Here is a 26,754-nt window from a genome sequence, read left to right on the forward strand (position 1 = left end):
CATGTTTAGCTTTTAATCTTTATGTTTTTCATGTTGTCACTTTTTAATTAAGGTAAGTACCCACATGTGGCTAATGGCTATGGCACTAGACAGCATAGTTCTAAATTATTCCAGATCCTCCCTTCTGTAAATACCTCTCATCAGGGGACTCTCAGTTTCACACTCAATCAGTTTCTGGATAGTTCTTCTCTCTTGGCCCTGCCTTCCCAAAAAGATTTTGGGCTCCCGAAGGCAGGTCCATGATGCTAACAGCCGCTGCAATTTGTGAAACCTACTCTGACCAGGGTCCCACTTGGCTCTTTACAAACAGACCTCATTTATTCTCACCATAAACCTGTGAAGCAGGTCATTTTCAAGGTGAACAACCCCAAGGTGTCAGAGACGTTAAATAACTCACAAGCACACAGTTCGAGAGTGAAAGGGCCAGGGATGTGACTTGGGCTTCTCTGCCTCCAAAGGCCATGCTCCCCGCCCAGGCTGCATACCCACACCCCACCTTCCCATTTCCCTCACACCCAGGCCCTTCATTTTATTTCTTAAACACAGCAAGCTCCTTCCAGCCTCAGCCTCAAGGCTTTTGCCTCCGTGATACCTTCTGCCTGAAACCCTTTCCTCCTGGTCACCACAGGTCAGTCTCTCTCTCTAGAGTCCCAGCTCAAATGCCACCTCCTGAGAGGCTGTCCCTAAAGCAGCACCCACATCACAGGCACACCCAGAATTTTTCAAAATGTTATTTTACTCAGAGAATTTATTATTCCCTGAATATTAATGTGTATTGCTTATTGTCTGTCTCTCCTCCTACACAAAACACACTCACATACTCACTAGGATGAAAATCACGAGGGCGGGGAGACTCATCTGTCTTGCTCACTCAGGGGTGTGTAAGGCACAGTCAGAAAACATTTGCCGAGTGAATAAATAACATGGCAAAAAAACTGCAGACCCCAATGATTAGACGACTAGGGGTCTTTTCAGTTCTCCAGATGCAGAACTGCCCCTCCCCACTCACCTGAAAATACATGAACTTCATGAGCTTGGTGACCTCCGGCTCCAGCACCTCCACTGTCTTCTCATAGATCTCTACTCGGTTGGGCTGCTCGTTGCATTTCACCTGTGGGGGACGGTAGGGGCACACACATCCTGGTTTGCCCAGGCAGTCCTGGTTTCACACCTGTTGTTTTCTTACCGTTTTTTGTTTTGTTTCATTTTGTTTTTGAGACAGGGTCTTGCTCTGTCATCCAGACTAGAGGGCAGTGTCACGATCATGGCTCACTGAAACCTCAACCTCCCAGGCTCAAGTGATCCTCCCAACTAAGCCTCCCAAGAAGGTGGGACTTCAGGCATGCACCACCACATCCAGTGAATTTTTGTAGTTTGTGTAGGGATGGCATCTCACTATGTTGCCCAAGCTGGTCTTGAACTCCTGGGCTCAAGCAATCCTCCCACCTCAGCCTCCCAAATTGCTGGGATTACAGGCATGAGCCACCATGTGCGGCCCTGTGGTCAAAATAGGGCTCTTTTTCACTCTCAGATATACCTGATTTTGGATGATAACTGATCTGCTCATCCCGGTGAGAGGAGATTTGGGTAGCCCCTGCTTCACCAGGATGGCAGGGGGCAGAAATGCTCCCCAGACACTGGCTGCAGGAAAGGAACCAGTTCGTCCCAAGAACAAAACCCTCCTCCTTCCTTCTTCTCAGTTCTGTGCCCTGTCCGTGAGCTACTGACATGTTCATGTTGATCTGCAAGCTCTCCCTCCTTCAGTCTTTCCCCTGTCCTCACTCCAGCAGGGTCCAGCTGGATTCTAAGTAGAGAGAAATGTTCTTTCCATTGTTCTGGATACACCTGGGACAAAGCTCCCCGAGGCCTACCCAGGCCCATTTCCCCTACTCTGCAGTTTTCACCAGTGTGCACATTAGAAACCCATGGCAGACATCCTCACAACGCATACGCCAAGACTGCTAATGGATACACGGGATCTGAAGAGTGAGCCAAGGTAAGCACAGGGACATTCTTCACACTATTGCTTAGAAAGTCTTACAATGGCAGCATCATGCTAAATATCCACTAGTTGACCATTAAGTGGATAAAATATGCTACAATCACATAATATCACTGTGAGCTGTTAGAAGGAATGAGACAATTCTATGTAACCAGGAAACAAAGTCACCATAAACAGTTGAAAAAAGTGACAGAATAGTCAGGTCCCATTTTTGTTAAGTGAAACAAGACAGCATGTGTGCTCATATATAAGACAGGCATAGAAAATCTGAAAGGATGCAAACCAAACCATTAATAGTAGTTTATTGCTGGGGCCTAGAATTAGGAAGAAGGGGCAGGAATAGTTTCTCTTTACACACCTGTGGCTTGCTGACTTTGTTGCCATAGGACCCGCTAATTACATGCTGATGGCACTGATGGTAATAAAAATATCTGTATGTGTCAACATGAAAAAAGTCAGTAAGTAAGAATTAAGTGGGGAAAAAAGCAAGTGGCAGAACAATAGAAACACGAAACAATACATTTTTGTAAATAATAATTTACAAAATAATATTCATGTCAGGAAAAAGATCCAGAAGAGTATGTCACAGAGTGTACATGGCCATCCTATGGCGGGAGGTGGCTTTGGGTGGTTGGGGTGAGGCAGTGGGAACATCTTGCTTTTTACTTCATACCCTCTGCAGTGGTTTTGGTGTCATGTAGTTACCATATACCGCTTTGGAAATAAAATATATTGAACAAATGTGTTTTCAGTCCCTCGACATGGGTCCCTGTCATCACTTTTATGGGAAGCTCTCTGAATGTCGTCCAGGTTCTTCCTTGGATAAGAGGACCTGCTTTACTCCCTACCATGTGGAAAAAAAAATAGCTCAGCTCTCTGGTTTGGGGATGAAGTCGGGGTTAGTAATGTCCTCTGGAGGGGAAAGAGACACACAGCAAGGACAGTCTCACCTGGGGAATGGCCCGGGAACAGCTGCGCCAGGTGTACAGCATGACCGCATACTCATGTCCTTCCTCCAGCATCTCATTCTGAAATGGTAAAACAGCCTCAGCAGGGAGGAACCAGATGGGTGCCACCAGGCTTCAAAAGCCCCCAGGTCCTCACTGCTTATGGAATGGTCCATGGACTCACAGCATGGACATCACCTGGGGACCTTACTGGAAATGCAGAATCTCAGGCCCCTCCCTGGGCCTATGTAATAAGAATCTGCATTTCAACAAAATTCCCAGGTGACTCACATACACAATGAGTTTGAGAAGAACTCACCCTCAGGCCACATTTTCCCAAACAGATGGATGGCTACCTTAGAAAGAATGGGGGAGACCTATGTGCCACCCAGATATAACATTAGCAAGAAAATAAGCAAGTAGCAAAACAGTATGTACAGCAGATAGGTTAAAAAACAAAACAGAAATAGTTATGAAAGTATATTATCAAAACTGCCTTTGCAAAGATTATGACAGGAGAGAAATCTGACATAGTTGACGCCATCTTGCTTCTAACCTCCAAACTGTCCTTGGTCATTCCTGGATGCAGGCTAAGCTACCTTTGGGAGGAATTTTGTTGACAGTTTAACCTTAAAGCAAGGAAGATAATAGCCCTTTCCAAAACTAAACTGCCTTTGTAAATCTAATGAAAGTCCACAAGGTTAGGATTATGAGAGGTGCGTGAATTCTGCTTAAGATGTAGGCATATTTTCCATAATCCCTTACTACTTAGGAGTCACGTGGCCGGAGGTCACAAGATTTGGGACTTCCCCAATTGCTCTTACTAATACCAACACTATTGTAGAATGTAAGATTGGTCTTTTGAGAAGTTCTTCAGACTGACTCCACCTGGACTTTTGGGACTCGACTGGTCCAATGGCCCCCACCCAGAGGCAGCCTCAGCACATGAAGCCTGTTTTCCACACTCCATGACCGCATTCCCAATCAATCAGCACCCATTTCCTAGCCCCATGCCCACCAAACCATCCTGGAAAAAAGTCTAATCTCCACGCTTTTGAGGAGGCTGATTTGCATAGTAACTCTGTCTCCTTTGTGGGCAGCCTCATATTGATTAAACTCCTTCTTTACTGCAATACCACTGTCTCAGTGAATTGGTTTTGTCTGTGTCGTGGACAGGAAAAACCCGTCAGGTGATTACATTATTACGTATTGAAAAAAATTTCAGTGCAACATGCACCAAGCTATGAATAGCAAGTGCTCTGGGGGCTGGATTGTTTTGCATCACTTTTTAAAAAGTCCTACAGCACTATAATGCTCATACTTTTATAAGAGCCCATGTACTATCTCATAAGCAGGAAAAGGATTAATATCAATTTTTAATAATAAGCAGAGCAGATGGGAAAACCGACAACAGCATGAAAAACTAATGTGAAAAAATACAGTCATGACTCATCTCACTGAGGAAGTGTTACTGTGGAAAGAGACCTAAACTCAAGGTCCAAATATCTGGGCTCAAGGCTGGGCATGGTGGCTCACACGTGTAATCCTAGTGCTTTGAAAGGCTGAGGTGGGTGGATCACCTGAGGTCAGGAGTTCAAGATGAGCCTGGCCAAAATGGCAAAACCCCGTCTCTACTAAAAATACAAAAATTAGCCAGGTGTGGTGGCGGGCGCCTGCAATTTCAGCTACTCGGGAGGCTGAGGCAGGAGAATTGCATGAGCCCGGGAGGCAGAGGCTGCAGTGAGCTTAGATTGCACCACTGCACTCACAGCCTGGGTGACAGAGTGAGACTTCACCTCAGACATACATACATACATACATAAACATGTGGGCTAAAATACCAGCTTCATCACTTATTAGCCCTTTAGTCTACTGTAAATCACTTATCCTAAAATTCTCCACTTAGTCATTTGTTAAATCACGATAATAATAATCTCATACAATTTTATGAGAATTAAATGGAACACACACACATACTCTTGGTAATCTATGAAGTGAGTCAGGACAGTAATCTGGCAGTGTTACAACATGTTAACCACAGATTTACCATTCGACCCAGTAACTCCTGGGTATGTGTATACCCAAGAGTACTGAAAACGAATATCCACACAGAAAAATGTGTAGATTCAAGATTTGCAAGTAACACAAATATTCATAGCAGCATTATTCAAAATAGCTCAATAACCTGAGTGTCCATCAACGGATGGATGGATAAGTAAAATGTGGCATATCCATACAATTAATTATTTGGCAATACAAAGTAATGAACTACTGATACACGCTGCCACATGGATGAACTCTGAAAACACTATGCTGGTCAGGCATGGTGGCTCACGTCTGTAATCCCAGCACTTTGGGAGGCCGAGGCAGGCGGATCACCTGAGGTCGGGAATTCGAGGCCAGCCTGATGAACACGGAGAAACCCCATCTCTACTAAAAATACAAAATTAGCCAGGCGTGGTGGCGCATGCCTGTAATCCCAGCTACTTGGGAGGCTGAGGCAGGAGAATCGCTTGAACCCAGGAGGCGGAGGTTGTGGTGAGCCAAGACCGTGCTATTGCACTCCAGCCTGGGCAACAACAGTAAAACTCTGTCTCAAAAAAAGAAAGAAAAGAAAAAAAAGAAAAGAAAAGAAAAGGAAAGGAGAGGGAGAGAGAGAGAGAGAGAGAGAAAGAGAGAGAGAGAGAGAAAGAAAAGAAAAGAAAAGAAATAAAGAAAACATTATGCTAAGTAAAAGAAGCCAGACACAAAAGGTCCCATATTGGATTATTTATTTAGATGAAAATAGGCAAATCTATAGAAACAGAAAGTATATTAGTGACTGCCAGGAGGTGGGGGGGTGAGAGGAATTGGGATTGATTGCTAACAGGTCCAGGGTATCTTTTAGGGGTGATGAAAATTAGGTAGTAGCCATGGCTGTGTAACATTGTGAATATGCTAAAAACTACTGAATTGTACACTTTAAATGGAAATACACCTTGAAAAAAAAGTCAACAAAAAAAGAATTTTACTAGGCCATCTCTTTTTATAAATGTTTGTATCTACATTAAAAAATGAACTTCAGGTCGGGCGTGTTGCCTTATGCCTGTAATCCCAGCACTTTGGGAGGCCAAGGCAGGCAGATCATGAAGTTAGGAGATCGAGACCATCCTGGCTAACACGGTGAAACCCTGCCTCTACTAAAAATACAAAAAAGTAGCCGGGCATGGTGATGGGCACCTATAGTCCCAGCCACTCGGGAGGCTGAGGCAGGAGAATGGCATGAACCCGGGAGGCGGAGCTTGCAGTGAGCCAAGATCGCGCCACTGCACTCCAGCCTGGGCGACAGAGCAAGACTCCATCTCAAAATAAATAAATAAAATAAATAAATAAATAACTTTATTTTAAAATCCACATATCACCATTTCATAATATCTTATTAGTACAATAGCAGATTAATTTACTTATGACAGTTCTGTTTTCAACAGCAAATGTCATTGCCAAGTCACACTTACAATGATTAATTTAGAGAACTTTGAAAATCAGTAACATGTTGTCCTTGAGAACAGGGAGAGCCAATCAAGCCTGTGGGTCCCGCAGTCATCTGCCTCAGAACACATGTCAAAAAGGGGAAGTGACAGTCAGTCATGTAAGGAACATATGTCTACTTTTAGCACTGAACTGCCTGCCAACAGGTGTAATTCCAACTCATGCATTCAGTGAATGTTTAACTGGGTACTCACGGGTCCCAGGCTCTGTGCTTTGTGCTGCGAACAGCGCAGTGAACAAGAAGAATGTGAACTCTGCCCTGCGGACAGTTTGGCCGTCAGCCAGATCTGTCATATAATTATGCTGGAATGTAGAGGTTAGGATTGTGCGGTGGAAAGAGCCCTGAGTGGGGAAACTTGAGTACTGGTCCTCACTCTTCTTGGGCCCATCTTTTAATTTTTAATGTCTTAATTTCCTTACTTGGAGGTAAAGAGTTGGCCTGAATCATTGGTGTTCAGCCCTGGTTGTACGTTAGAGTTACCTGGGGAACTTTGATGCCTAAGCCAGGCCCCAAACTAACTATTTATCCCTGGGGATGGGGTAGGACATTGGTGTTTTTAAACAATCCCCAGGTTGATTCTCTTGTGTAGCCCACATTGACAGCTTCAGGACTAAGGATCTCTAAAGTCCTTTACATTTCTAATATTCTGAAAGTCCACGACTTAAACCCAATGTGAGTCTGGCTCAAATTTTCTGTAGTGGCAGATTCAGTGATCACTCAGCCCCCATCTGACCCCCAGCAAAGAACCTTCAACTCTTCCATATAGTTGGTCAATTATGTGGTTTGCGCACTTCCCCTCCTCTTTTCTCTGGTTATCCTGCCCTTCAAGAGATTCACCTTGCCCAAGTAGGGGGCAGGAGACATACAAGAAGATGAGCATCTCATATGCCCACATTGCTGCTGAGAAGCTACCCCAGAAAGACTGGGAAAGGCATGAGGAGGACACTGTTGACCGAAGGGAGATTTTGATGTTATCCGGGAATGTCAGCATTGCACGCCACTCATGACTCATGCCTAAGCCACATCAACACTCTCCCTGTGTAGGCAGAATAATGGTCCCCCAAAGATGTCTGCACCCTAATCCCTGGTGCCTGTGAATATGTTCCTTCACAGGGAAAGAGGGAGTTTACAGATGTGATCAAGTTAAGAGCCTTGCAATGTGGGTAGGGGGGTGGTGGTGGTGATTCTGGATTATCCTGGGGAGCCCAGTGTAAACACAAGGTACTCATAAGCAAAAGAGGGAGGCAGAAGAGTCAGAGAAGGACATTTGAAGATGCAGGCAGAGATCAGAGTGATGTCACTGCTGGCTGGGGGCCACAAGTCAAGGAATGTAGACACCTCTAGAAGGTGGAAAAGGCAAGGGCACAGACTTTCCCCTGGAGCCTGCAGAAGGAATGTGTCCCGTTCGGCACCTCCCCGCACCCCAGCCCACACGCCCACAAAACACGAACTCCCCCCCGGTTCCCCCCCCCTATCCCCCCACCCCCCCCCCCTCCTCCCCCCCCCACACCCCTTCCCCCTTCTCTTTCCCCTTTCCTCCCCTCCCCCCCCCTCTCCCCCTCCTCTCCCTATCCCCCCCCTCCCCCTCCCCCCCCCCCCCCCTCCCCCCCCCTCGCTAACCCCCCTCCCTCCCCCCCCTTTGCCCCTGCCCCCCCCCCCCCTCCCCCCCCCCCTCTCCACCTCCCACCCTCCCCCCCACCCTCCCCCCCCCTCCCCCCCCCCCCCCCCCCCCATCTCTTCCCACCTCCCCCCACCCTCCCCCCCCTTCCCCTCCCCCCCCTCCCTCCCCCCCCTCTCTCCCCCTACTTCCCCCCCCCCCCTACCCCCACATTCCCCCCTCCCCCCCCCCCCCCCTTCCTGTCTCCCCCCCCTACCCTCCTCCCCCCCACCTATCCTCCTCTCCACCTCTACCCCCCCGCCTTTCCCCCCCCCCCCTCACCCCCTCCTCCCCCCCCCCCCTTCTCCTTCCTCCTCCCTACCTCCTCTCCCCCCCCCCCCTCCCTCCTCCCTTCCCCCCTCCCCTCCCCCTTCCCCCCCTCCCCCCCTCCCCCCCCCTTTCCCCCCCTTACTCTTCTCCCCCCCCCACTCCCTCCTCCCCCCCTCCCCTCCCCCTCCCCCCCTCCCTCCCCCTCCTCTCTCCCCCCCCTTCCCTCCCCTTCCCCCCCCCCCCCCCCCCCCCCCCCCCCCTTCTACCTCCTCCCACTGCCCCTTGCTGGCACCCTGATTTTAACTCAGTAAGACCCATGTCAGACTCCTGACCTGACAGAACTGTGAGCAAATAAATCAGTGTTGTTCTAAGCCACTAAGTTTGTGACGCTCTGTTAGGGCAGCAACAGAAAATGAACACCATCACCCTCCAACCTAGCCCCTCCTTCCGACTGCCCTGTTGGTGACTTGACCTGGTCTTCCTGGGAACTCAGTCAGTGCAGTTCCAGCTGACTGCTAAGCCAGTGTCCCTCACATCCATATCCTCTTAGCTGTACCCCAGTGCCATCACCCTCATTCGACCTGGAATACCTGCAGTGTAGATAACTTTAATTATCTTGACAAATTTATTTGCCCCATTCCTACTTGCAACTCATTCTACATATAACTAACACATGGAACCTGTCCCCCAAACAGAGTTCTGTTCACATCTCTTCTAAGGATAAAGATTTTCCATGGCTTTTAATTTTTTATTAAATAAACTAAAGCCTTCTGTTATGGGCTAGACTGTGTGCCCCCCAGATTTATATGTTGAAGCCCTAACCCCACAGGACCTCAGAATGTGACTGTATTTGGAGATAGGGCCTTTAAAGAGGTAATTAAGTTAAAATGAGGCCATTAGAGAGGGCCCTGATCCAATCTGACTGGTGTCCTTATAAAAAGAGGAAATCTGGACACACAGAAAGAAGGTGCCAGTGATGTGTGCACACAGAGAAGAGACCAGGTGAGGATGCAGAGAGAAGCAGCCATCTGGAAGCCAAGGAAAGAAACCTCAGGAAAAACCAAACCTACGGACACCCTGATCTTGGACTTTTAACCTCCAGAATAGGGAGAAAATACATTTTTACTGTTTAAGCTACCTCATCTGTAGCACTTTGTTATGGTATCTAAGCAAATGAATACACCCCCCATGCCCCGACACCTTATCTGTAGGGAATCTATAAACAATATCCCTATATGTACTTTACAGTCCAAACCAGTCACTCCTTGAAAATCCTTGCCCTGTGCCTTTGCTCACACTGGCTCTTCCACATGCTGTGCTCTCCCCATCTCATCTTGGACTGGTAAAATTCTAACTGTGTGAGACAGCACGGAACAGGAGAAAGAGATCAGGACTGGGAGTCAGTCCTGGATTTCAGGTCCAGTCTTGTGATTTACTCGTTGTGAGATCATGAGCAACCTGCTTATTAACTTTTCTAGGCCTCAGTTTTCTCATCCCTAAAATGGATATAATGATCACTTTGCAAGTCACAGGGCTGTTATAAAGCCCCAATAATATGATATATGAAAATGCCTTACATATATTTTAAAGTATACTGTGTCTACAAGGTATCATTATCCTCCTACAAGGCCTCACACAAAAGCCACTTCCTTCATCAAGCTTTCTCTGACTCTCTCAAGGTTCCTTCAAAAACACAGAACTTTGAACTTTTATCATGACATTTACCCCTAACTTTGCATATTTTTGTTTGTCTGTAAGGCATAGTCTGGAGCAAAGGTTTTGTAGTCAGGCAGACCTTGATCTAGAGCTGTCACTTGTCAGCTGCAGGACCCTGAGTAAGTTACGTAATTTTTCTGGGCTCCAGTTTTCCCCATCTGCAAAATGGATATGACAATAGAACCTATCTCACAGGGTTGATGTGAGGAGCAAATGAGACAATGCATCTAAAATATCTGTATAGAAAAAGCATTCAATAAATGGTAAGCTTGTCAATTTCCCACTTGACTCACTGAGGATCAGGACTGGCCCCTATCTGTCCTTGCATATCTCTCCAGCATTTACACGGTCCTCTGTGGGCACCAGTGACACAATACTTACTGAATGAATGAGCAGAGTTTGTCAACACAAGGTTACGGGAAATAACTGATACAGTGCTATGGTTGGAGTGTGTTCCCCAAAGTTCATGTGTTAGAAACTTAAACCTCCAGTGCAACAGTGTTGAGAGGTGAGTACTTTAAGAGGTGATCAGGTCACGAGGGCTCTACCCCCATGAAAGAATTAATGCTGTTATTATGGGGGTGGGTTCCTTATAAAGGATGAGTTTGGCCCCCTTCCCTCTCTCTCCTACCCACGTCATGCCTTCTGCCACGGCATGATGCAATAAGAAGGCTCTCACTGGATACTGTCCCCTCAATCTTGGACTTTCCAGCCTCCATAACCATGAGCCAATAAACTACTACTCTTGTTTTTTGTGAGATAGGGTCTTGCTCTGTTGCCCAGACTGGAGTACAGTGGCATGATCACAAGTCACTGCAGCCTCAACCTCCTGGGCTCAAGCGATCCTCCCACCTGAGTCTCCCACGTAGCTGCAACTATAGGTGTGCGCCACCTCACCCAGCTAATTTTTAAATTTTTTGTAGAGACAGGGTCTTGCCATGTTGCCCAGGCTGGTCTCGAACTCCTGAGCTCAAGGGATCCTCCTACCTCAGCCTCCCAAAGTGCTGAGGTTAGGGGCATGAGCTACCGTACCCGGCCTAAGCTTCTACTTATTATAAATTACCCAGTCTGCAGTTTCCTTGTTATAGCATCACAAAATGAGCTAAGACATATAGTGTCAAAGGTCTATGGAGCCACAGGCAGGGTCTATGAACACGGAATTTGGAATTCTTTAAATTGCAGTGCTGCATGAGAATAAAAGCAATGGAAGCCTAATAGAGAAGGGGAGGAGCCCTCCACAGATGAATCAGACTCTAGGAGAGAAAATAAGAACTAACCCTATTTGCACGTGATTTAGGCCATCAGCTTTTTTGAGTAACTGTTACTCCAAAACCAAAGCCAATGTCCCTTTTTCAAGGAACCTTTTGCTTTGCTCGAGACAAAATTCCACACATTCATTAACCTATAAACAAGGCAGGATCCAATCACATGTTAACCCAAAAAGCTATAGGAGCTCAGGGAAGTGAATAGTGGAGACTCAGTTGGGCCCTAACAGTTAAGGAGTATTCACAAAGCCAGACGATAAAGGGGAACAGTATGTTTCTAGGCACGGAGAGGGGATGGGGCAGAATGTAAGAGTGGGCTTAAGCAGATGCTTCTGACTGAGGAAGGGGGTTCTTAGAGTAGGTGTGCACATGCCTCTGGCGTGAGAAGCTGCCCACGACCCCTGCCAGCCCAGCAGGGAGCATGTCTGCACATGTGGATCACAGAGACTTACCATGCTGGAGTGAACTGTAGCCTGCTCAATGTACCTTGCAATGCCCGTGACAAATGCATTTCTGTCTTCGAAGTTCGTGTCAAAGTTAGCCTGTGGAATTAGAGGACAGGAACACTTTGGTTGTTAGAAAACAGTTCCAAGTTGGCTGGGCATCCAGGGAGCAAACTGCTGCTGACAAACAATGCAAGTTCTCTGTGGGGACCTCCTGCTGCATCACCTTTCATCTTGCTCCTTCCCCACAAAGTCCTACTCTCAATCACACTGGGCAGGAGCTGGCGATGACAGGGCCCGCCATCTGCTTCCCATCAGTAATCAGGTTCACTCGGCTGAGCTTAAGAAGCAGATGCTTAAACTCCACAAGCCCAAATAGCTGCTAAAAGTTAAGATGGGCATTGCTTTGATTAGGCAGTTCCAGAAATACTCACCCAAGGGTGTGGATATATAGGTACAAGAATAATCACTGTGGCAGTTTTTTGTGATTTAAAAAAACTATAAACAACCCAAATGTCCAGCAACAGTGAAAGGCTAAATATACATACATTTTTATATATATATATATATATATATATATATATATATATATAAAAAATAGCATATCCACAAATGGACTTTTAAGTACCATGAGGTGGCTAAGCATAATGTGGTAGTACTGCGGCATTGTCAAGGAAAAATATCCATAATAAATTTTAAGTTAAAAAGCCAACTCATAAAGCAATAAATATAGTATGGTTTTCTTTTGGTAATAACATATATATGTATATATACACAAACACATATATGTATATTTGGTAAAAAAGGTATATATAGGCATAGTTATAGAAAAAATTTATATGTTTTTGTATACTTTTTTGTGTACTTTTTGTATTGCTTATAATAAAAAAGATATTTCTATAATTAAAATTTTAATCTGGGTTAGAAGATGTGAATCAATGAAGTTTTGAGCTGAACCTTCAAGCATGTGCTTCATACATGCACTGAAAGAAATTTAAGAATTTATTATGTATTTATATTTAGTTTCCTTTTGCTGTCTGAGAACTATCGAAAGGTCAAACACAGTTAAAACTTTCAAATTAGCATATGCTTTCTTAACATGGCATCTGGCCTGGCACACCCAGACAAGGGGCTATAAGCTTGACTCCCGGCCCTGATGGGTCATAGTTTGGAACAATCTGATGGTGGTTTATCACAAGCTCTGCTACCTTAGGCAAAAGCAAACAACTGTGACCAGCTTCCCTGAGCCATGAGCTGCTATGGGGTGTTGTACTGTCCTCCTCACACGCATGAAGGAAAAGTAATTACCCAGGCAGGCTCTGGGGTTTCTAAGTTGCAATATTTAATTCATGAGGCCAGAGCTGCCAAAACCTCGGTTGGTACAGCAGCAAGAATAGCCAGGAAGGTATTTCGGGGTCAAAGCAGATCAACAAGACTTCCCTGTGGGAGGGAAATAGTCCTGCAGCACATTTAGTAGCTAATCTGTTCCTTACACTCAGCTCCACCAGTGCACAAGGGACTCCATCAGCTCACGACTTTTCACCTTCTAGATGCAGACCTCTCCCTCTGCCTCAGGGCAAACCCTCTTAGGGGATCCCCAGAATTCCTGGGCCCCCTGGTGCTATCTGCCATTTCCATTACCTGGTACATGATGGAGGAAGGCGGGGGCTCGATGCATGGCTGCTGGTCAGGGAGGGGAAGCTCTTCAAGCAGGTCCACGTTGGACAGGGCATCTTCCAGGGTGACGTGCGTGGTCATGGCTGCAGTTTCTGTATTCTGCACTGCGGGAAAGGAAGAGAAAGTCAGTGGAGAATTTCAGGGGCCTCTAAAATTCCTCTTAACCACACCATGTCCAGGATCCTTAGGGAGTACAGAGAGAGTTAAAACGCATTGAGGCCACTTCTCCTCACCACTTCTTCCCAAGGTGTTCTCAGTGTGTATCTTTTATATCTGAGGATCTCTTTATGGCTAACAAAGTACTTTGTGTGTACTTGGTCGACCCTCACCACCGCCCTCTGTGATCAACGTGGAAGGTGGCACTCTATCCATATAACCGATGAAAAATCAAGGCTCAGAGAAGTTATGTGATGCCCACACAGCCACGTCACCAGGAGCGAGGGACCTCAAGTGGGATGTGAGGACATGGGTCATGGTTAGTTTCTCCACCTTTCGTTCTTCATAAGGATATTTATGAGTTCCACTCTTAAATTACCATGCAATACAATTATTCATGATGGTGACAGCCAAGATAATCAACTGAAAACCAAAGCCCAGGTTTTTAGGCTAATTAAATTGGGATTAAAATAACTCAATTCCTGCAAATCAACCTTCCTTGCAAAGATGGAGGAGCCATTGTCTTCCTTGGCCTGGGTATGTTTTGTGAGTCACATCAAACAAATCAGCCCTAAATGGACATTTCTGTGTCTTAGACCCTGGCACAGCACAGCTGCTTTGATTGTATGTTTGGCAGGATTAGAAGCTGAAGAGAATCTGAACAGCACAGTTACCCAACTCGAGCTAATTCCTATTTTAAGAACTCAGCACCCAGCAAACAGAATACTCATTTTTCCCCCCAAACATATGTGAAACACTGCTTAAAAACTAACCACGATTTAGGCTATAAATCAAGTTCCCACAAGTTTCTTCAAAAATGATAGCCTACAAGTTACATTCACTGTTTATTAAATGTAATGCAATGAAATTAGAAATCAATAATGCAAATTGTAGCAATAAAATCCCATACCTTTGAAAATGTGTAAAACATACTTCAAGGTCATTCAAAACTAAAAGAGGAATTCCAATAGAAATGATAAGATATTTAGAAATGAAAGATGGAAAGCACTAATACATGTCTTCAACACATTTAGCTGAAAGAAAAGTGGAACTCAATGAAGTTAATGTTACACTAAAAAACCTTAAGAGAACAAAAGTCAGCCCAGAGAAATGAGAATAGAGGGACTGAGAGTTACAAAGGCAGACATAAAGCAAAAAACAAAGCAAAATAAAACATAACAGTAGAGGTAAACAAAAACACTAAAAGCTGAGTTCTAGAAAACAGCTTTTAATAACAATAATAAAGCCAACCCTAAACACACATGATTAAGAGAGACACAAAGAGAAGGGCCACTGTGCTTGTCTGAGAACCCCTTCCTGACCACCTTCGATTCCAAGGAGTTGTGAGATCCCTGGGCTGGAATTTCTCCTGTGAATGTCAGCCAGTTTGCCTTGCTTGTTAGGAAATACGGTGTCTGACATTAGCGGGAAAAAGGACCATCAACACAAGAATTTGGTACAGGGGCTGCAAAGGACTAAAACAACTGCAGAATATACCCAAGGTCATGCTGCCCCGAGACTAATACCTGCCTTAGGCCCAAGGTTGGGAGGGCAGAATGGGGCTGAGCCTTCACTGGCTGCTGTGCAGCTAACCAGATTCACATTTCACTGAGTTCTCGAACACACCTTCCCATCACGTACCATGGCAACAGCAAATGCTGCATCCAGTGAGGGCTCACTGAGCCCAGAGGTAACTTCCCCATCTGCCCTCTGCAGAAGGCTGGTCTCCTAGGGTGGTTTCAGGTCCTCTCCACATCTAAGTTTCTTCCTCTTCTCTACCCCACAGTTCTAAGTGTGGCATTCAGTTCTACAGCAAAACCACTTCACTGATCCATTGAAAGAAAAGGAAAAAAAAGACTCTCTTCCTTCTTATACTACTACTAAGTCCATTTTACAGGAGGGAGTAATGATTTTACTGGGCATAATGATCTTCAGCCTCCAAAGCCCTAGTAATTCTCTTCATTAATTCCAATTATAATAACAGTAAAACATTTCTTTAGCCCTTACTTTGCGTCAGACACTACGCGAAGTACTCAACTATTTCATTCTTGTATCCACCCTATAAAGGTAGGTACTATGATTACTCCCAGTCTATAGATGAACAAACAGAACCTCGGCATTTAATTTCACAGGATCAAGCGCTGGCAACTGGTGGAGGGAAGGCTGGCCCAGGTTTGTCCAGCTCCATAGTCTGAAGTCAGCTTCATTACTACATACTTCCCTCCAAGGACTCACGCTCGCATTTTGAGATTACACTTGATGAGTGGAAGTTTATTTCATACCAACCTCTACACTAGGTGTTTTCAAAAACTACGCATTAATGGTTCTTGGCCCTGCTTGCGCCAAAAAATCATGTGCACAGCTTCTAAATAACAAAATGCCTGGGTTCCAACCAGGGGACCAGGAAGACTGCATTTGAAAGGTGTCCTATCTCATTTTCAATAAGGAAAATCCAGATGAAACTTACAAGGAGATACACCATTTCTCACTGATTAGATCGACTCAAATCCAAAAGTTTGACCACACATGCTGTTGGCAAGGCTATGGAGAAAAAGGCTCTCCCAAACATTGTTGGTAGGCATGGCAAAATGACACAACTCCCGCGGGAGGAAATCTGCAATATCTAACAAACTTCCATAAGCATTTTACCCTTTGACCAGCAATCCCACTTCCAGGAATCTGTCCCAAAGATGCACTGACAAAAATACGCAAAGATACATGCACAAGGCCATTCACAGCAGGACTACTTGTGATAGCAAAAACTGAAAACAGCAAACATTCATTGATATAGTTACGATACTCGCCCTCACCCAAATCTCATGTTGAATTCTAATCCCCAGTGTTGGAGGTGGGGCCTGGTGGGAGGCGTTTGGATCATGAGGGCGGGTCCCCATGAATGGCTTGGGCTATCCCCTTGGTGATGAATGAGATCTGAGTTCACAGGAGATCTGGTCATTTAAAAGTGTGTGGCACCCCCCTCCCCCACACTGCCCATTCTCTTGCTCCTGCTTTCACCACGTGGTGTAACTGTTCCCCCTTCTGCCTTCTGCCATGACTGAAAGCTTTCTGCAGCCTCCCCAGAAGCTGAGCAGATGCTGGCACCACGCTTCCTGTACAGCCTGCGGAACCTTGAGTCAATTAAACTTCTTTTCTTTATAAATTACCTAGCCTCAGGTATCTCTTTATAGCAGTGCAAGAATGGCCTAATACATCCATTAACAGAGGAATGTCTGGATAAACTATGGTGCCACCATACAGGGAAATATCAAGCAGCAGGAAAATTAAGTGAGGACCCTCTCTACATGCTACTACGGGTGATCTCCAGGACATGGTATGGACAGCATGCACTCATTTACCCAGGAGCGGGGGCTGCAGATGTCTACACACACATCTTCTACTTAAAAAACAAACCATGGAAAGGCAAGCCATATACTTTTAAAAATTAGTTACCTATGGAGAACAGGAAAAGAAGGGAAAACAGTTAACGGGCAGAGATAGGGGCTACAATACTTTGAATATGTCTTATTTTGTAGATTTGACTTTGAAAGCATCAAAACATTTTACATACTTACAAAATAAAATGTAAATTTATAAAAAGTGGCCCCCAAATCGAAAAGTAAAACGAAACAAATGAATGTATATATGTTGTACTATTGGAGTAACTCCACAGAAAGGGACTATTATTCCAAGTGATTTTAAAATTGAGCCATGTGCTGGAAGAGCCCTGATGGATCACAAAGACATCTAATAAAAGCTTGGTTTTTATTACTTTGTTACTGTTAGATGAGCCTGTGAACCAACTATTATGCTGAGAATTGGTAAATAACAGCAAACATTTAACCTGTCTTTCCTAAACAAACTATACCACCAGATAACCAAACTATAGAAGAGATGGATGTTTCTTTCCGTAAAAGTATTTTTTTCCTTTTTAAGATAAACAGACAATATCCTTGTTTTCCAACCTCTATAAACAAATGGATCTAGGCACTGATCATCATCAGCTGCTAACATCCCTAAATGAAAGACAATCAAATATTATGTGCTTAATGATGGAAAAACACACCAAGAATGCTGGATCCAAAACAAAACACCTGAATCTAATTAGGCCTTTGATGCCAACTCACAGGAAATATAAGAGGGCAGAAAAACATGCTATACCCCAGTGATGTAATCAGCAAAATACAACCTATGACAAATTCTGCAGGACAAATGACTCAGGACCTCTAACATACAAATTGCAAAGACAGAAAAGAGAGATGGGAGGAAAATCTATAGATTTTGAAGAGACCGAACACACTATCATGTGTGGACCTTATTTGGATCCTATTTCAAACAAACCACCATACAAATAAAATTATAACTTTATGAGAAAATTAGAAAATTAGTACTGACTGGATATTTGATAATATGAAGGAAATATGTTATTTTATTTAGGTTTGATAATATCAAGGTTAAGTTTTAAAAGAGCCTTTATCTTCTCGAAATACCTACTAAAATATGGATAAAAGGACACAGGGGTTTGCTTCTAAATAATACTAGATGGGGGAAGAGTGAGTAAAAATGAAACAAATTCAGCAATGAGTTAATAAGTATAGATTGTGTGTGACACATACGTAGAGATTACTGTATTTTTCCATCCAATTTTATATATGTTTCAAAGTTTTCATAAAATTCCCTAGATCAGTTTATAAGCTCCCAGCTCTTATCCAACTTTCCTTTTTTCTCCCATAACTAGGTTTCTTCTGGGCTTCTCAAACTTAAAAAACACTCATTTACAGATGGGCACGGTGGCTCACAGCTGTAATCCCAGCACTTTGGGAGGCTGAAGTAGGTGGATCACCTGAGGTCAGGAGTTCGAGACCAGGTTGGCCAACAGTTCAAGACTAGTCTGACCAGCCCGGTCTACTTTTCTTACTAGAAATCCTGTTTCTACTAAAAATACCAAAAAAATTAGCTGGGCATGGTGGTGGGCACCTGTAATCCCAGCTACTCAGGAGGCTGAGGCAGGAGAATCACTTGAACCCAGAAGGCAGAAGTTGCAATGAGCCAAGATCATGCCATTGCACTCCAGCCTGCGCAATAAGGGCAAAATTTCATCTCAAAAACAAAAAACAAAAAACAAAAAACAAACAAACAAAAAAACCCAACTCATTTACCAGAATAACCATTAAGTTTTCCTCTGCAGCCTAATAGTACCCCTGAACATCCCCTGAAGAGAATCAATAAGTGAACAACCTACAAAGCTAATAAATTAGGAGTCTGTTTATGTTAATGCTATCTTTCTTCTCCTCTGGCAAATACAACTTCTATAGTGGATTTCTACGAGCTTTGGTAGATCATTCAGTGCCTAAGGGAGAAGGAAATCAACATTTTTAGCTCAAGTGCTGGTAGGCATTGCGAAATCCACATCAATCGGAAAGAAAAAATATTCTGGAAATTTGAACAGAGGTATAAATGAAAATAAGAATGTACTTCTTTTCGGCCCAAGTGTCCTGCCTGTTTTGCAATCTTCCAAGTGAGAATGATTCTTTATGTTCAGTCTATGAACATGTGACCATTTCATCATTTTGGAAAAGAAATTAATAAAATATTTAAAAGTTAACAGTGTTCTGGGAGTATCATTTACCAAACACAGCTGCAACTTCTCAGTGGGGGACATTCATGACCGATTTAAATGCAGTGTCTTCAAAACAAACTCAGTCAGTGGCCTGGTTTCACCAAAAGCTGTACTAACATTGGGCTCACAAGCAATTTGCTTCTGAGAAGGGGAGCTTTAGGTGCCCCCCATGCAGAAATGACTGACAGACCCCAAGCAAGAGGGGGATGGGTCCCATAAATGCAGGATGGCTGCCAGGAGAACATGGCTTTGGAAATGCAGGTTCTGACATTCATAGCTTAAACCCTGCTTCTTTATAAGCAAAATACTTGCATTGTCATTATCTGTTTGATTTTCTGGAAAGAAATGAACTATTAAGACGTTTTACTGAAGTGAAATATTAGGCTAGTGTAGTGGGTAAGCTTGAGCTCTGGGTTTGAATCTGTCATCTGCCACTTACAAGCTATATAACCAACAGCATGTTCCTTAACCTCTCTGAGCCTCAGTTTCCTTACCTTATAAGGGTGACAATTTATAATAGTGCCTGTCCTCAATGTTTATTTTGATTATATAACTACAGCATGTAGAATACTTAACACAGTAGCCAGCAAAGACGTAAGTGTCAAAAGACAAAATTACAATAAATTTATAGAATTAATTGCCCTTAATTTGTGATTTATGAATTGAAGCACCTCCTTTCTATACAATAGAATGAAAGCTCCCACTGGGCAATAGCAAAACAGTGGGTTTTGTAATGTGGGAAAAAGGAAACACAACAATAGAAAAATAAATGATTAGTTAACATCAAGTTACTTCAGGTTACTTTTTTGTAAGGGTTAAGGCAGAGGGGATTTGCTTATTATGCTGACTTAGGTGGAGAGTGGCATTTAGCATGAGTGACCCCATTTTGGTTTGGTCTGGTTTTTAGGGGCCTAGTACAGGAGCTTAGTCTTAAACAATGGCCTCCCATACTTTTGTTCAATATTAGCTAGTCTGTGGCCTGTTTTCATTCGAGAGGATGAATTAAATACTGCAACAATTCTCCTACCAAAAAAAGGAAGGTATTATTTTTATCACACTAATATCTCAGTTGTATAGGTTCTTCACATTGATTTTCTCAATCACAACTATCCTGCAAATTCAACTCAGCAGGTGTAATTTTTGCTGTGTTTCTGAGGACACTGTGTTATGGAGAAGTAAACACTTTTATTCAAGGTCACATGGTCAGCTAGTGGCAGAAACAGGGTAGAAACAGGATATCTTGACTTCCAGTTCTACCCCTTTTCTTCTAGATCACACCTGGTTTTGTACCTTTTCGAAACGTGCTAAGCACATTTTTTTTTTCCCAGTTTGGCTGCTTTTTCCTTCCTCAAGAAGAACACAACTCTGCCAAGCTAAAGATTAGGTAACTGTCACCTTTGTGTTTCATGAACATCAAGAGGCCAGGAAATACTTTCCATGTCCGTATGGCTCTCCAGCCAGAGGCTATATAAGTATATACACACACACAAACATACTGCACACACATATACATAGACATATATACATGTGTATACATATATTAGTACAAAGAAAATATTATATAAATATAAAAATAAAAGGGAGATTTAGATTGTTCCTATTAAAAAAATTTAGTCATTTGCCTCATAATGATGTTTCAGTCAACAGAGGATCATATATACGATGGTGTTACCATAAGATTATAATATCATATTTTTTACTGTACCTTTTCTATGTTTAGGTACACAAATACTTCTCATTGTGTTGCAAGTGTCTACAGTATTCAGTACAAGAACATGCTGTACAGGTTTGCAGCCCAGGAGCAACAGGCTATACCATATAGCGTAGGTGTGTAGTGGGCTATGCCATCCAGGTTTGTGTAAGTGCACTCTATGATGTTTTCTTGGCCTCAGAAGAAAACCCAAATACTGCCACTTCTTCTTCCCATGCCAGGGCAGACACTGCTAATTGGTAATGACTCTATTTTCCACTAATTCCACAGACAGCTTCAGAATCCTCATGAAATAGTGAGCTCCAGGAAGCCACCAGCAATCAATCTGAGTTTGCCCATGAAATAAAACATAACATGCCCTTTCTGGAGTAGAATCATGCATGTGAAAGCTCCTCAAGGTCAGGGACCATTTATTTTTTTTTTTTTTACCTATCACTGAAAATGCAGAGACCTTAGCAGAGTGCCGCAAACAGATTAGGCAATGGGGAAGTACTGAATGAAAGAATTCATGAACACACCTCAGTCTCCTGACAATATAGGAGACAGGAGACGACCTGAAGTTGGCCATGTCCTTACTTCCAGTTTTTCCATTCTTTCTCCTTCACTATTAATAACACAGATAAGGCTGGACTCGGTGGCTCACGCCTGTAATCCCAGCACTTTGGGAGGCCGAGACGAGCAGATCTCCTGAGGTCAGGAGCTTGAGACCAGCCTGGCCAACGTGGTGAAACCCCATCTCTAATAAAAAGCCAAAAATTAGCTGGGCACAGTGGTGCGCACCTGTAGTCCCAGCTACTCGGGAGGCTGAGGCAAGAGCATTGCTTGATCCCGGGAGGTAGAGGTTGCAGTGAGCTGAGATGGAGCCACTGCTATATCTGGGTGACAGAGTAAGACTCTGTCTCAAAAACAAAAACAAAACAGCTAATTTAAATCAGCATAGAATACACAGTCATATCCATAAACTGCCAGGATAATTCTTACTATTTTTTTCTAGAGATTCTGTTTTTCGCCAGTTTTTATTTTAGAAGGAAGCTTTATATCACAATCACAGATAGAAAACCAATATTATATGCCATAAACACAGAGGAGCCATAAAAAACACAGTAATGAACATAAACACAGGTCTGGGTATTATCTGAAAATCATTCCATGTCCATCACTGATACCCACACAAGAGGCATTTTAGTGTGGAGGTGAACTGGATAGCTTGAGTTAGAATCTTACCTCTGCCAATACCTAGTTGTGTGACCTTGAGTAGGTGACATAACCTGCCTGAGCCTCACTCTCCTCATTTTGGTATAAGGGATAATGATAGTTTCTATCTCACAGGATTTGAAAACTAAATGAGTTAATCCATGTAAATGGCTTGGCTGGTAGAAAGTGCTCGATAAAAGTTAGTGCCTCAACAAAACTGAATCTAGAAACATATAAAAAAGATTATGCACCATGAACAAGTGAGATTTATCCCAGGAATGTTAAGATCAGGTTAACATTAACATCAGAATATCAACTAATGTAATAAGCTATAGCAATAAAGGTCAGAAACCATATCATCTCAATACACACAGAAAAAGCATTAGACAAAATCTCAACACCTTCATGATAAAAACACTCAAAAACTTAGGATTAGAGAATATCCTCAACTTGACCATAAATGGCTACAAAAAACTCTTAGCTAATATCAAACTTAATGCTTTCCCACTAAGATCAAGAACAAGACAAACAAGCCTGCTCTTAGCACTTCTATTCAACATCGTACTGGCAGTTCTAGCCAAGATAATTAGGCAAGAAAATTAAATAAAAGACATCTAGATTAGAAATGAAAAAGTAAAACTATTCCTATTTGCAGATAACATAGTCTTGTATATAGAAAATCCGTGAAAAATCCACTAAAAACTATTAAAGTCATAAACAAGTTCAGCACATTTGTAGGATACAATATCAGCATACAAAAATCAGTTGTGTCTCTGTATACCAGCAACGCACAATATGAAAAGAAAATTGAGAAAACAATTCTATTTATAGTAGGATCAAAAATAATACAATACTTAGGAATAAACTTAACAAAATAAGTGCAAAACATACACTCTGAAAGCAATAAAACCTTGTTGAAAAAAATTAAAGACCTAAATAAATAAAAAGATATCCCATGTACATAAGCTGGAAGACTTAATATTGTTAACACGGCAATACTACCCAAACGAATCTACAGATTCAACATAATCTCTATCAAAATCTCAGCTGGCTTCTTTGCAGAAATTGACAAGCTGATCCTAAAATTCATATGGAAATTCAAGGGACTCACTCAAGATAACTAAGACAATCTTGCGGGTGGGGGGAACCGAACAAAATTGGAAGACTCACACTTCCTGATTTCGAAACATACTGAAAGCTACAGTAATCAAAATTGTGCGGTGTTACCATGAAGACAGACAATGAACAATGATAAATTGATGGAACTGAACTGAGAATCCAGAAATAAACACTCACATTTATGGTCAATTGACAAGAGATGTAGAAAGAATATTCTTTTCAACAAATGATTCTGGGACAACTGAATACCCACATGCAAAATTTGTTTTATGGTGTGAGGTATAAATAATGTAATATATAATAAATTAATTCAAAGATCTATGTAAGAGCTAAAACTATAAAACTCATAAGAGTACATCTTTGTTACCTTGAATTATGTAATAACAAAAACACAAGCAACAAAATAAAAAATAAACTAAACACCTAAATAAAAAAATGTGTGCTTCAAAGGACACCATCAAGAAAGTCCATCCACAGAATAGAAGAAAATATTTGCAAATCATGTATTTGCTAAATATATAAAATATGTAAATAATTCTTGGCTGGGCACAGTGGCTCATGCCTGTAATCCTAGTACTTTGGGAGGCTGATGGGAGAATCGCTTAAGCCAGAAGTTCAAGACCAGCCTGGGCAACAGAGCAATACCTTGTTTCTACAAAAAAAATTTTTTTAATAAAAATAAATGTAAAAATGAATTCTTAAAACTCATTAATAAAGACTACCTGATTTTAAAAATAGGCAAGGAACAGATTTTTCTCCAAAGATATACACATAGCCAATAAGGACACAGAAAGATTAATGTCCTTAGTTATTAGGGAAATGCAAATTGATACAACTTCACACCCACTAGGATGGCTATAATCAAAAGGACAGACAATAACAAGTGTTGGCAAGGATGTGAAGAAACTGGGAACACAGTTGCTAGTGGGATTGCAAGATGGTGCCGCACCTTTGGAAAATCGATTGATATTTCCTCAAATTTTTAAACACAGAGTTACCATTTGACCCAGCAATTCTACTCCTAGGCATAACCCCAAGTGAAATGGAAATACATGTCCACACAAAAACTTGTACATGGATGTTCATGGCATCATCATTTGTAATAGCTAAAAAGCAGAACTAAAATATGCATCAACTGATAAAATACGGTACAGCCACATGGAATATTTTTCAGCCATAAAAAGGAATTAGGTACTGATATTGATACAACATGAATGAACTTTGACAATATCATGCTAAGTGAAAGAAGCCAGTCATTAAAGACTCTGTATTCTATGGTTGTATTTATTAAACATGCCCAGAACAGGCAAATCTATGGAGACTTATAGTAGACTAGTGGTTGCCTAGGGGTGGGATTGGGTGAAATAGGTGGTGCTGCTAAAGGCCATGAGGTTTCTTTCTGGGGCGCTAAAATACTCTAAAACTGACTACAATTATGGGTTGTACAATTTTGTGGATATATTATAAACCACTGAACTGTTTTTTTTTTGTTTTTTGTTTTTTGTTTTTTTTTAAGACAAGAGTTTTGCTCTTGTTCCCTAGGCTGGAATGCAACAGTGCGATCTCACTCACTGCAACCTCTACCTCCCAGGTTCAAATGATTCTCCTCCCTCAGCCTCCTGGGTAGCTGGAAAAACAGGCACCCACCACCATGCCCAGCTAATTTTTGTATTTTTAGTAGAGACGGGGTTTTGCCATGTTGGCCACGCTGGTCTCGAACTCCTGACCTCAGGTGATCCACTCGCCTCGACTTCTCAAAGTGCTGGGGTTACAGGCATGAGCCACCATGCCTGCCCTGAACTGTATTTTTTAAATGAGTGAATTGTACAGTATGCAAACTATATTTCAAGAAAGCTGTTACCGAAAGTTAGTATTTTTATAACTACCTTTTGGGAAACTTTGGGTGTAACATAAGCAGAAGGGGTACAAAGACAGCTGCGGTTGGAGTAGGAGCTTGGGGAGTTTGGGGACTGTAACGCTGCCCCTACAAGCAGAGGTTGTGGAGAGCAAAAACCAATGGGGACAGCAGGGGAGGAAAAGAGCAATAGATACAACCATACCACCCCGCAGAGCGGCCCCCTAAACTGCAGGAGTGAACTAGACCACACAGGGCAGGCCCAGCTAGCTTGTTTGTTCCCTCCCCCCTGCCCCTGCCTGTTTTGGTTTCTCTGCCATCTGTCAGGTCCTGGGGCTGCCCCCCCGCCGGAGTAAAGACTCCTCAGATAATATTATCTGAGGAGTAATAATATTACCACCTGTGAGGTGGGTGGAGTGACAGGTTCTGAGGTTTAGAATGAGAACAAGAAGGGAGTCTAGCTCTCTTTCTACTGATGAGGAAACCGAGGCTTAGAAAAGAGAAGGGACTTGTGCAAGGTCACTGGGCTAGTTAGGGGTGGAGCTGGGGTTAATACTGCACTTCCTGAGAAGACAAGGGAAGGCAATAGAATAACTCATATGACACAGAGCTTTAAAAGAAAAGGAGAGGGCCAGGCATGGTGGCTAGCGCCTGTAATCCCAGCACTTTGGGAGGCAGAGGCAGGTGGATCACCTGAGGTCAGGAGTTCGACACTAGCCTGACTAACATGGTGAAACCCCATCTCCACTAAAATTAAAAAAATTAGCCAGGTGACCAGGAGGCAGAGCTTGCAGTGAGCTGAGATCGCGCCATTGCACTCCAGCCTGGGCAACAGAGCAAGACTCTATCTCAAAAATGAAACAAAACAAAACAAAACGAAACAAAAAAATTAGCCCGGTGTCATAGCACATGCCTGTAATTCCAGCTACTCGGGAGGCTGAGGCAGGAGAATCGCTTGAACCTGGGAGGCAGAGGTTACAGTGAGCTGAGATCACACCATTGCACTCCAGGTTGGGGAACAAGAGTGAAACTCCATCTCAAAATAAATAGATAAATAAAAGAAAAAGACAAATATTACAACAAAAATTCTGCAGCAAAACGAAAAGCCCTCTAAGAAAGGAAATACAATCAAAGGACATTACTGGTTCTCTGTGATCATCATTTATATATCTTAATAATGTAGACACTTTAAACCTGATTTAGGTTAAAATAGAGCTCTTCCTATCTTGAGAGACGGGGGCAGGGGAGGGAGGGAGATGGTGTAAGAAAGCAAAATCTCCATTCATCACAGCAGGAAGTAAATAGACAACGTGCAGAATAGATAAATCAAGAAATAGCAGTGTAAGCACATATCATTTAGAGATGAGGAGGCAGCTATTAGAAGAAACAGTGAGTTAAAAGTGGCAGCTTCTAGGGGACGGTGGGTGCTGGATGGTTGTTTTTCATTATAAGGCTTTCGATATTATTTGATTTTTAAAAACATGTGTATGTATTGTTTTGATCAAAATTTAATAATTTGCTTTAGAAGACAACCACCCAACGTCTCCCTGCTAGCAGTTCAGACACCTGGCTGGCACCCAGCACTGACTGGCAAGG

At 43.0% G+C, this 26,754-nt stretch overlaps 2 protein-coding genes across 6 annotated transcripts in view; one reads left to right on the top strand and one right to left on the bottom strand.

Moving 5' to 3' along the window:
* MED7 (mediator complex subunit 7) overlaps positions 1-26,754 on the top strand; it is a 437,050-nt gene that overhangs the window by 272,472 nt on the left and 137,824 nt on the right. The gene's annotated exons all lie outside the window — the stretch shown is intronic.
* Positions 1-26,754, bottom strand: part of CYFIP2 (cytoplasmic FMR1 interacting protein 2) — a 132,221-nt gene that overhangs the window by 99,201 nt on the left and 6,266 nt on the right. For 3 of the 5 annotated variants that reach the window (XM_050793897.1, XM_050793899.1, XM_050793898.1), the window contains exons 2-5: positions 13,471-13,610; positions 11,839-11,928; positions 2,953-3,030; positions 1,010-1,111 (exon numbers count right to left, since the gene is read on the bottom strand). In XM_050793897.1, the coding sequence (XP_050649854.1) occupies positions 1,010-1,111; positions 2,953-3,030; positions 11,839-11,928; positions 13,471-13,587 (387 nt within the window). In that variant the 5' untranslated portion in view covers positions 13,588-13,610. Of the gene's footprint in view, positions 1-1,009; positions 1,112-2,952; positions 3,031-11,838; positions 11,929-13,470; positions 13,611-26,754 lie in introns of those variants that run through there. The other 2 variants (XM_050793900.1, XM_050793901.1) reach the window with 1 other exon arrangement.

The sequence above is a fragment of the Macaca thibetana genome, chromosome 6, assembly GCF_024542745.1.
Source record: "Macaca thibetana thibetana isolate TM-01 chromosome 6, ASM2454274v1, whole genome shotgun sequence".
Lineage (NCBI taxonomy): Eukaryota > Metazoa > Chordata > Mammalia > Primates > Cercopithecidae > Macaca > Macaca thibetana.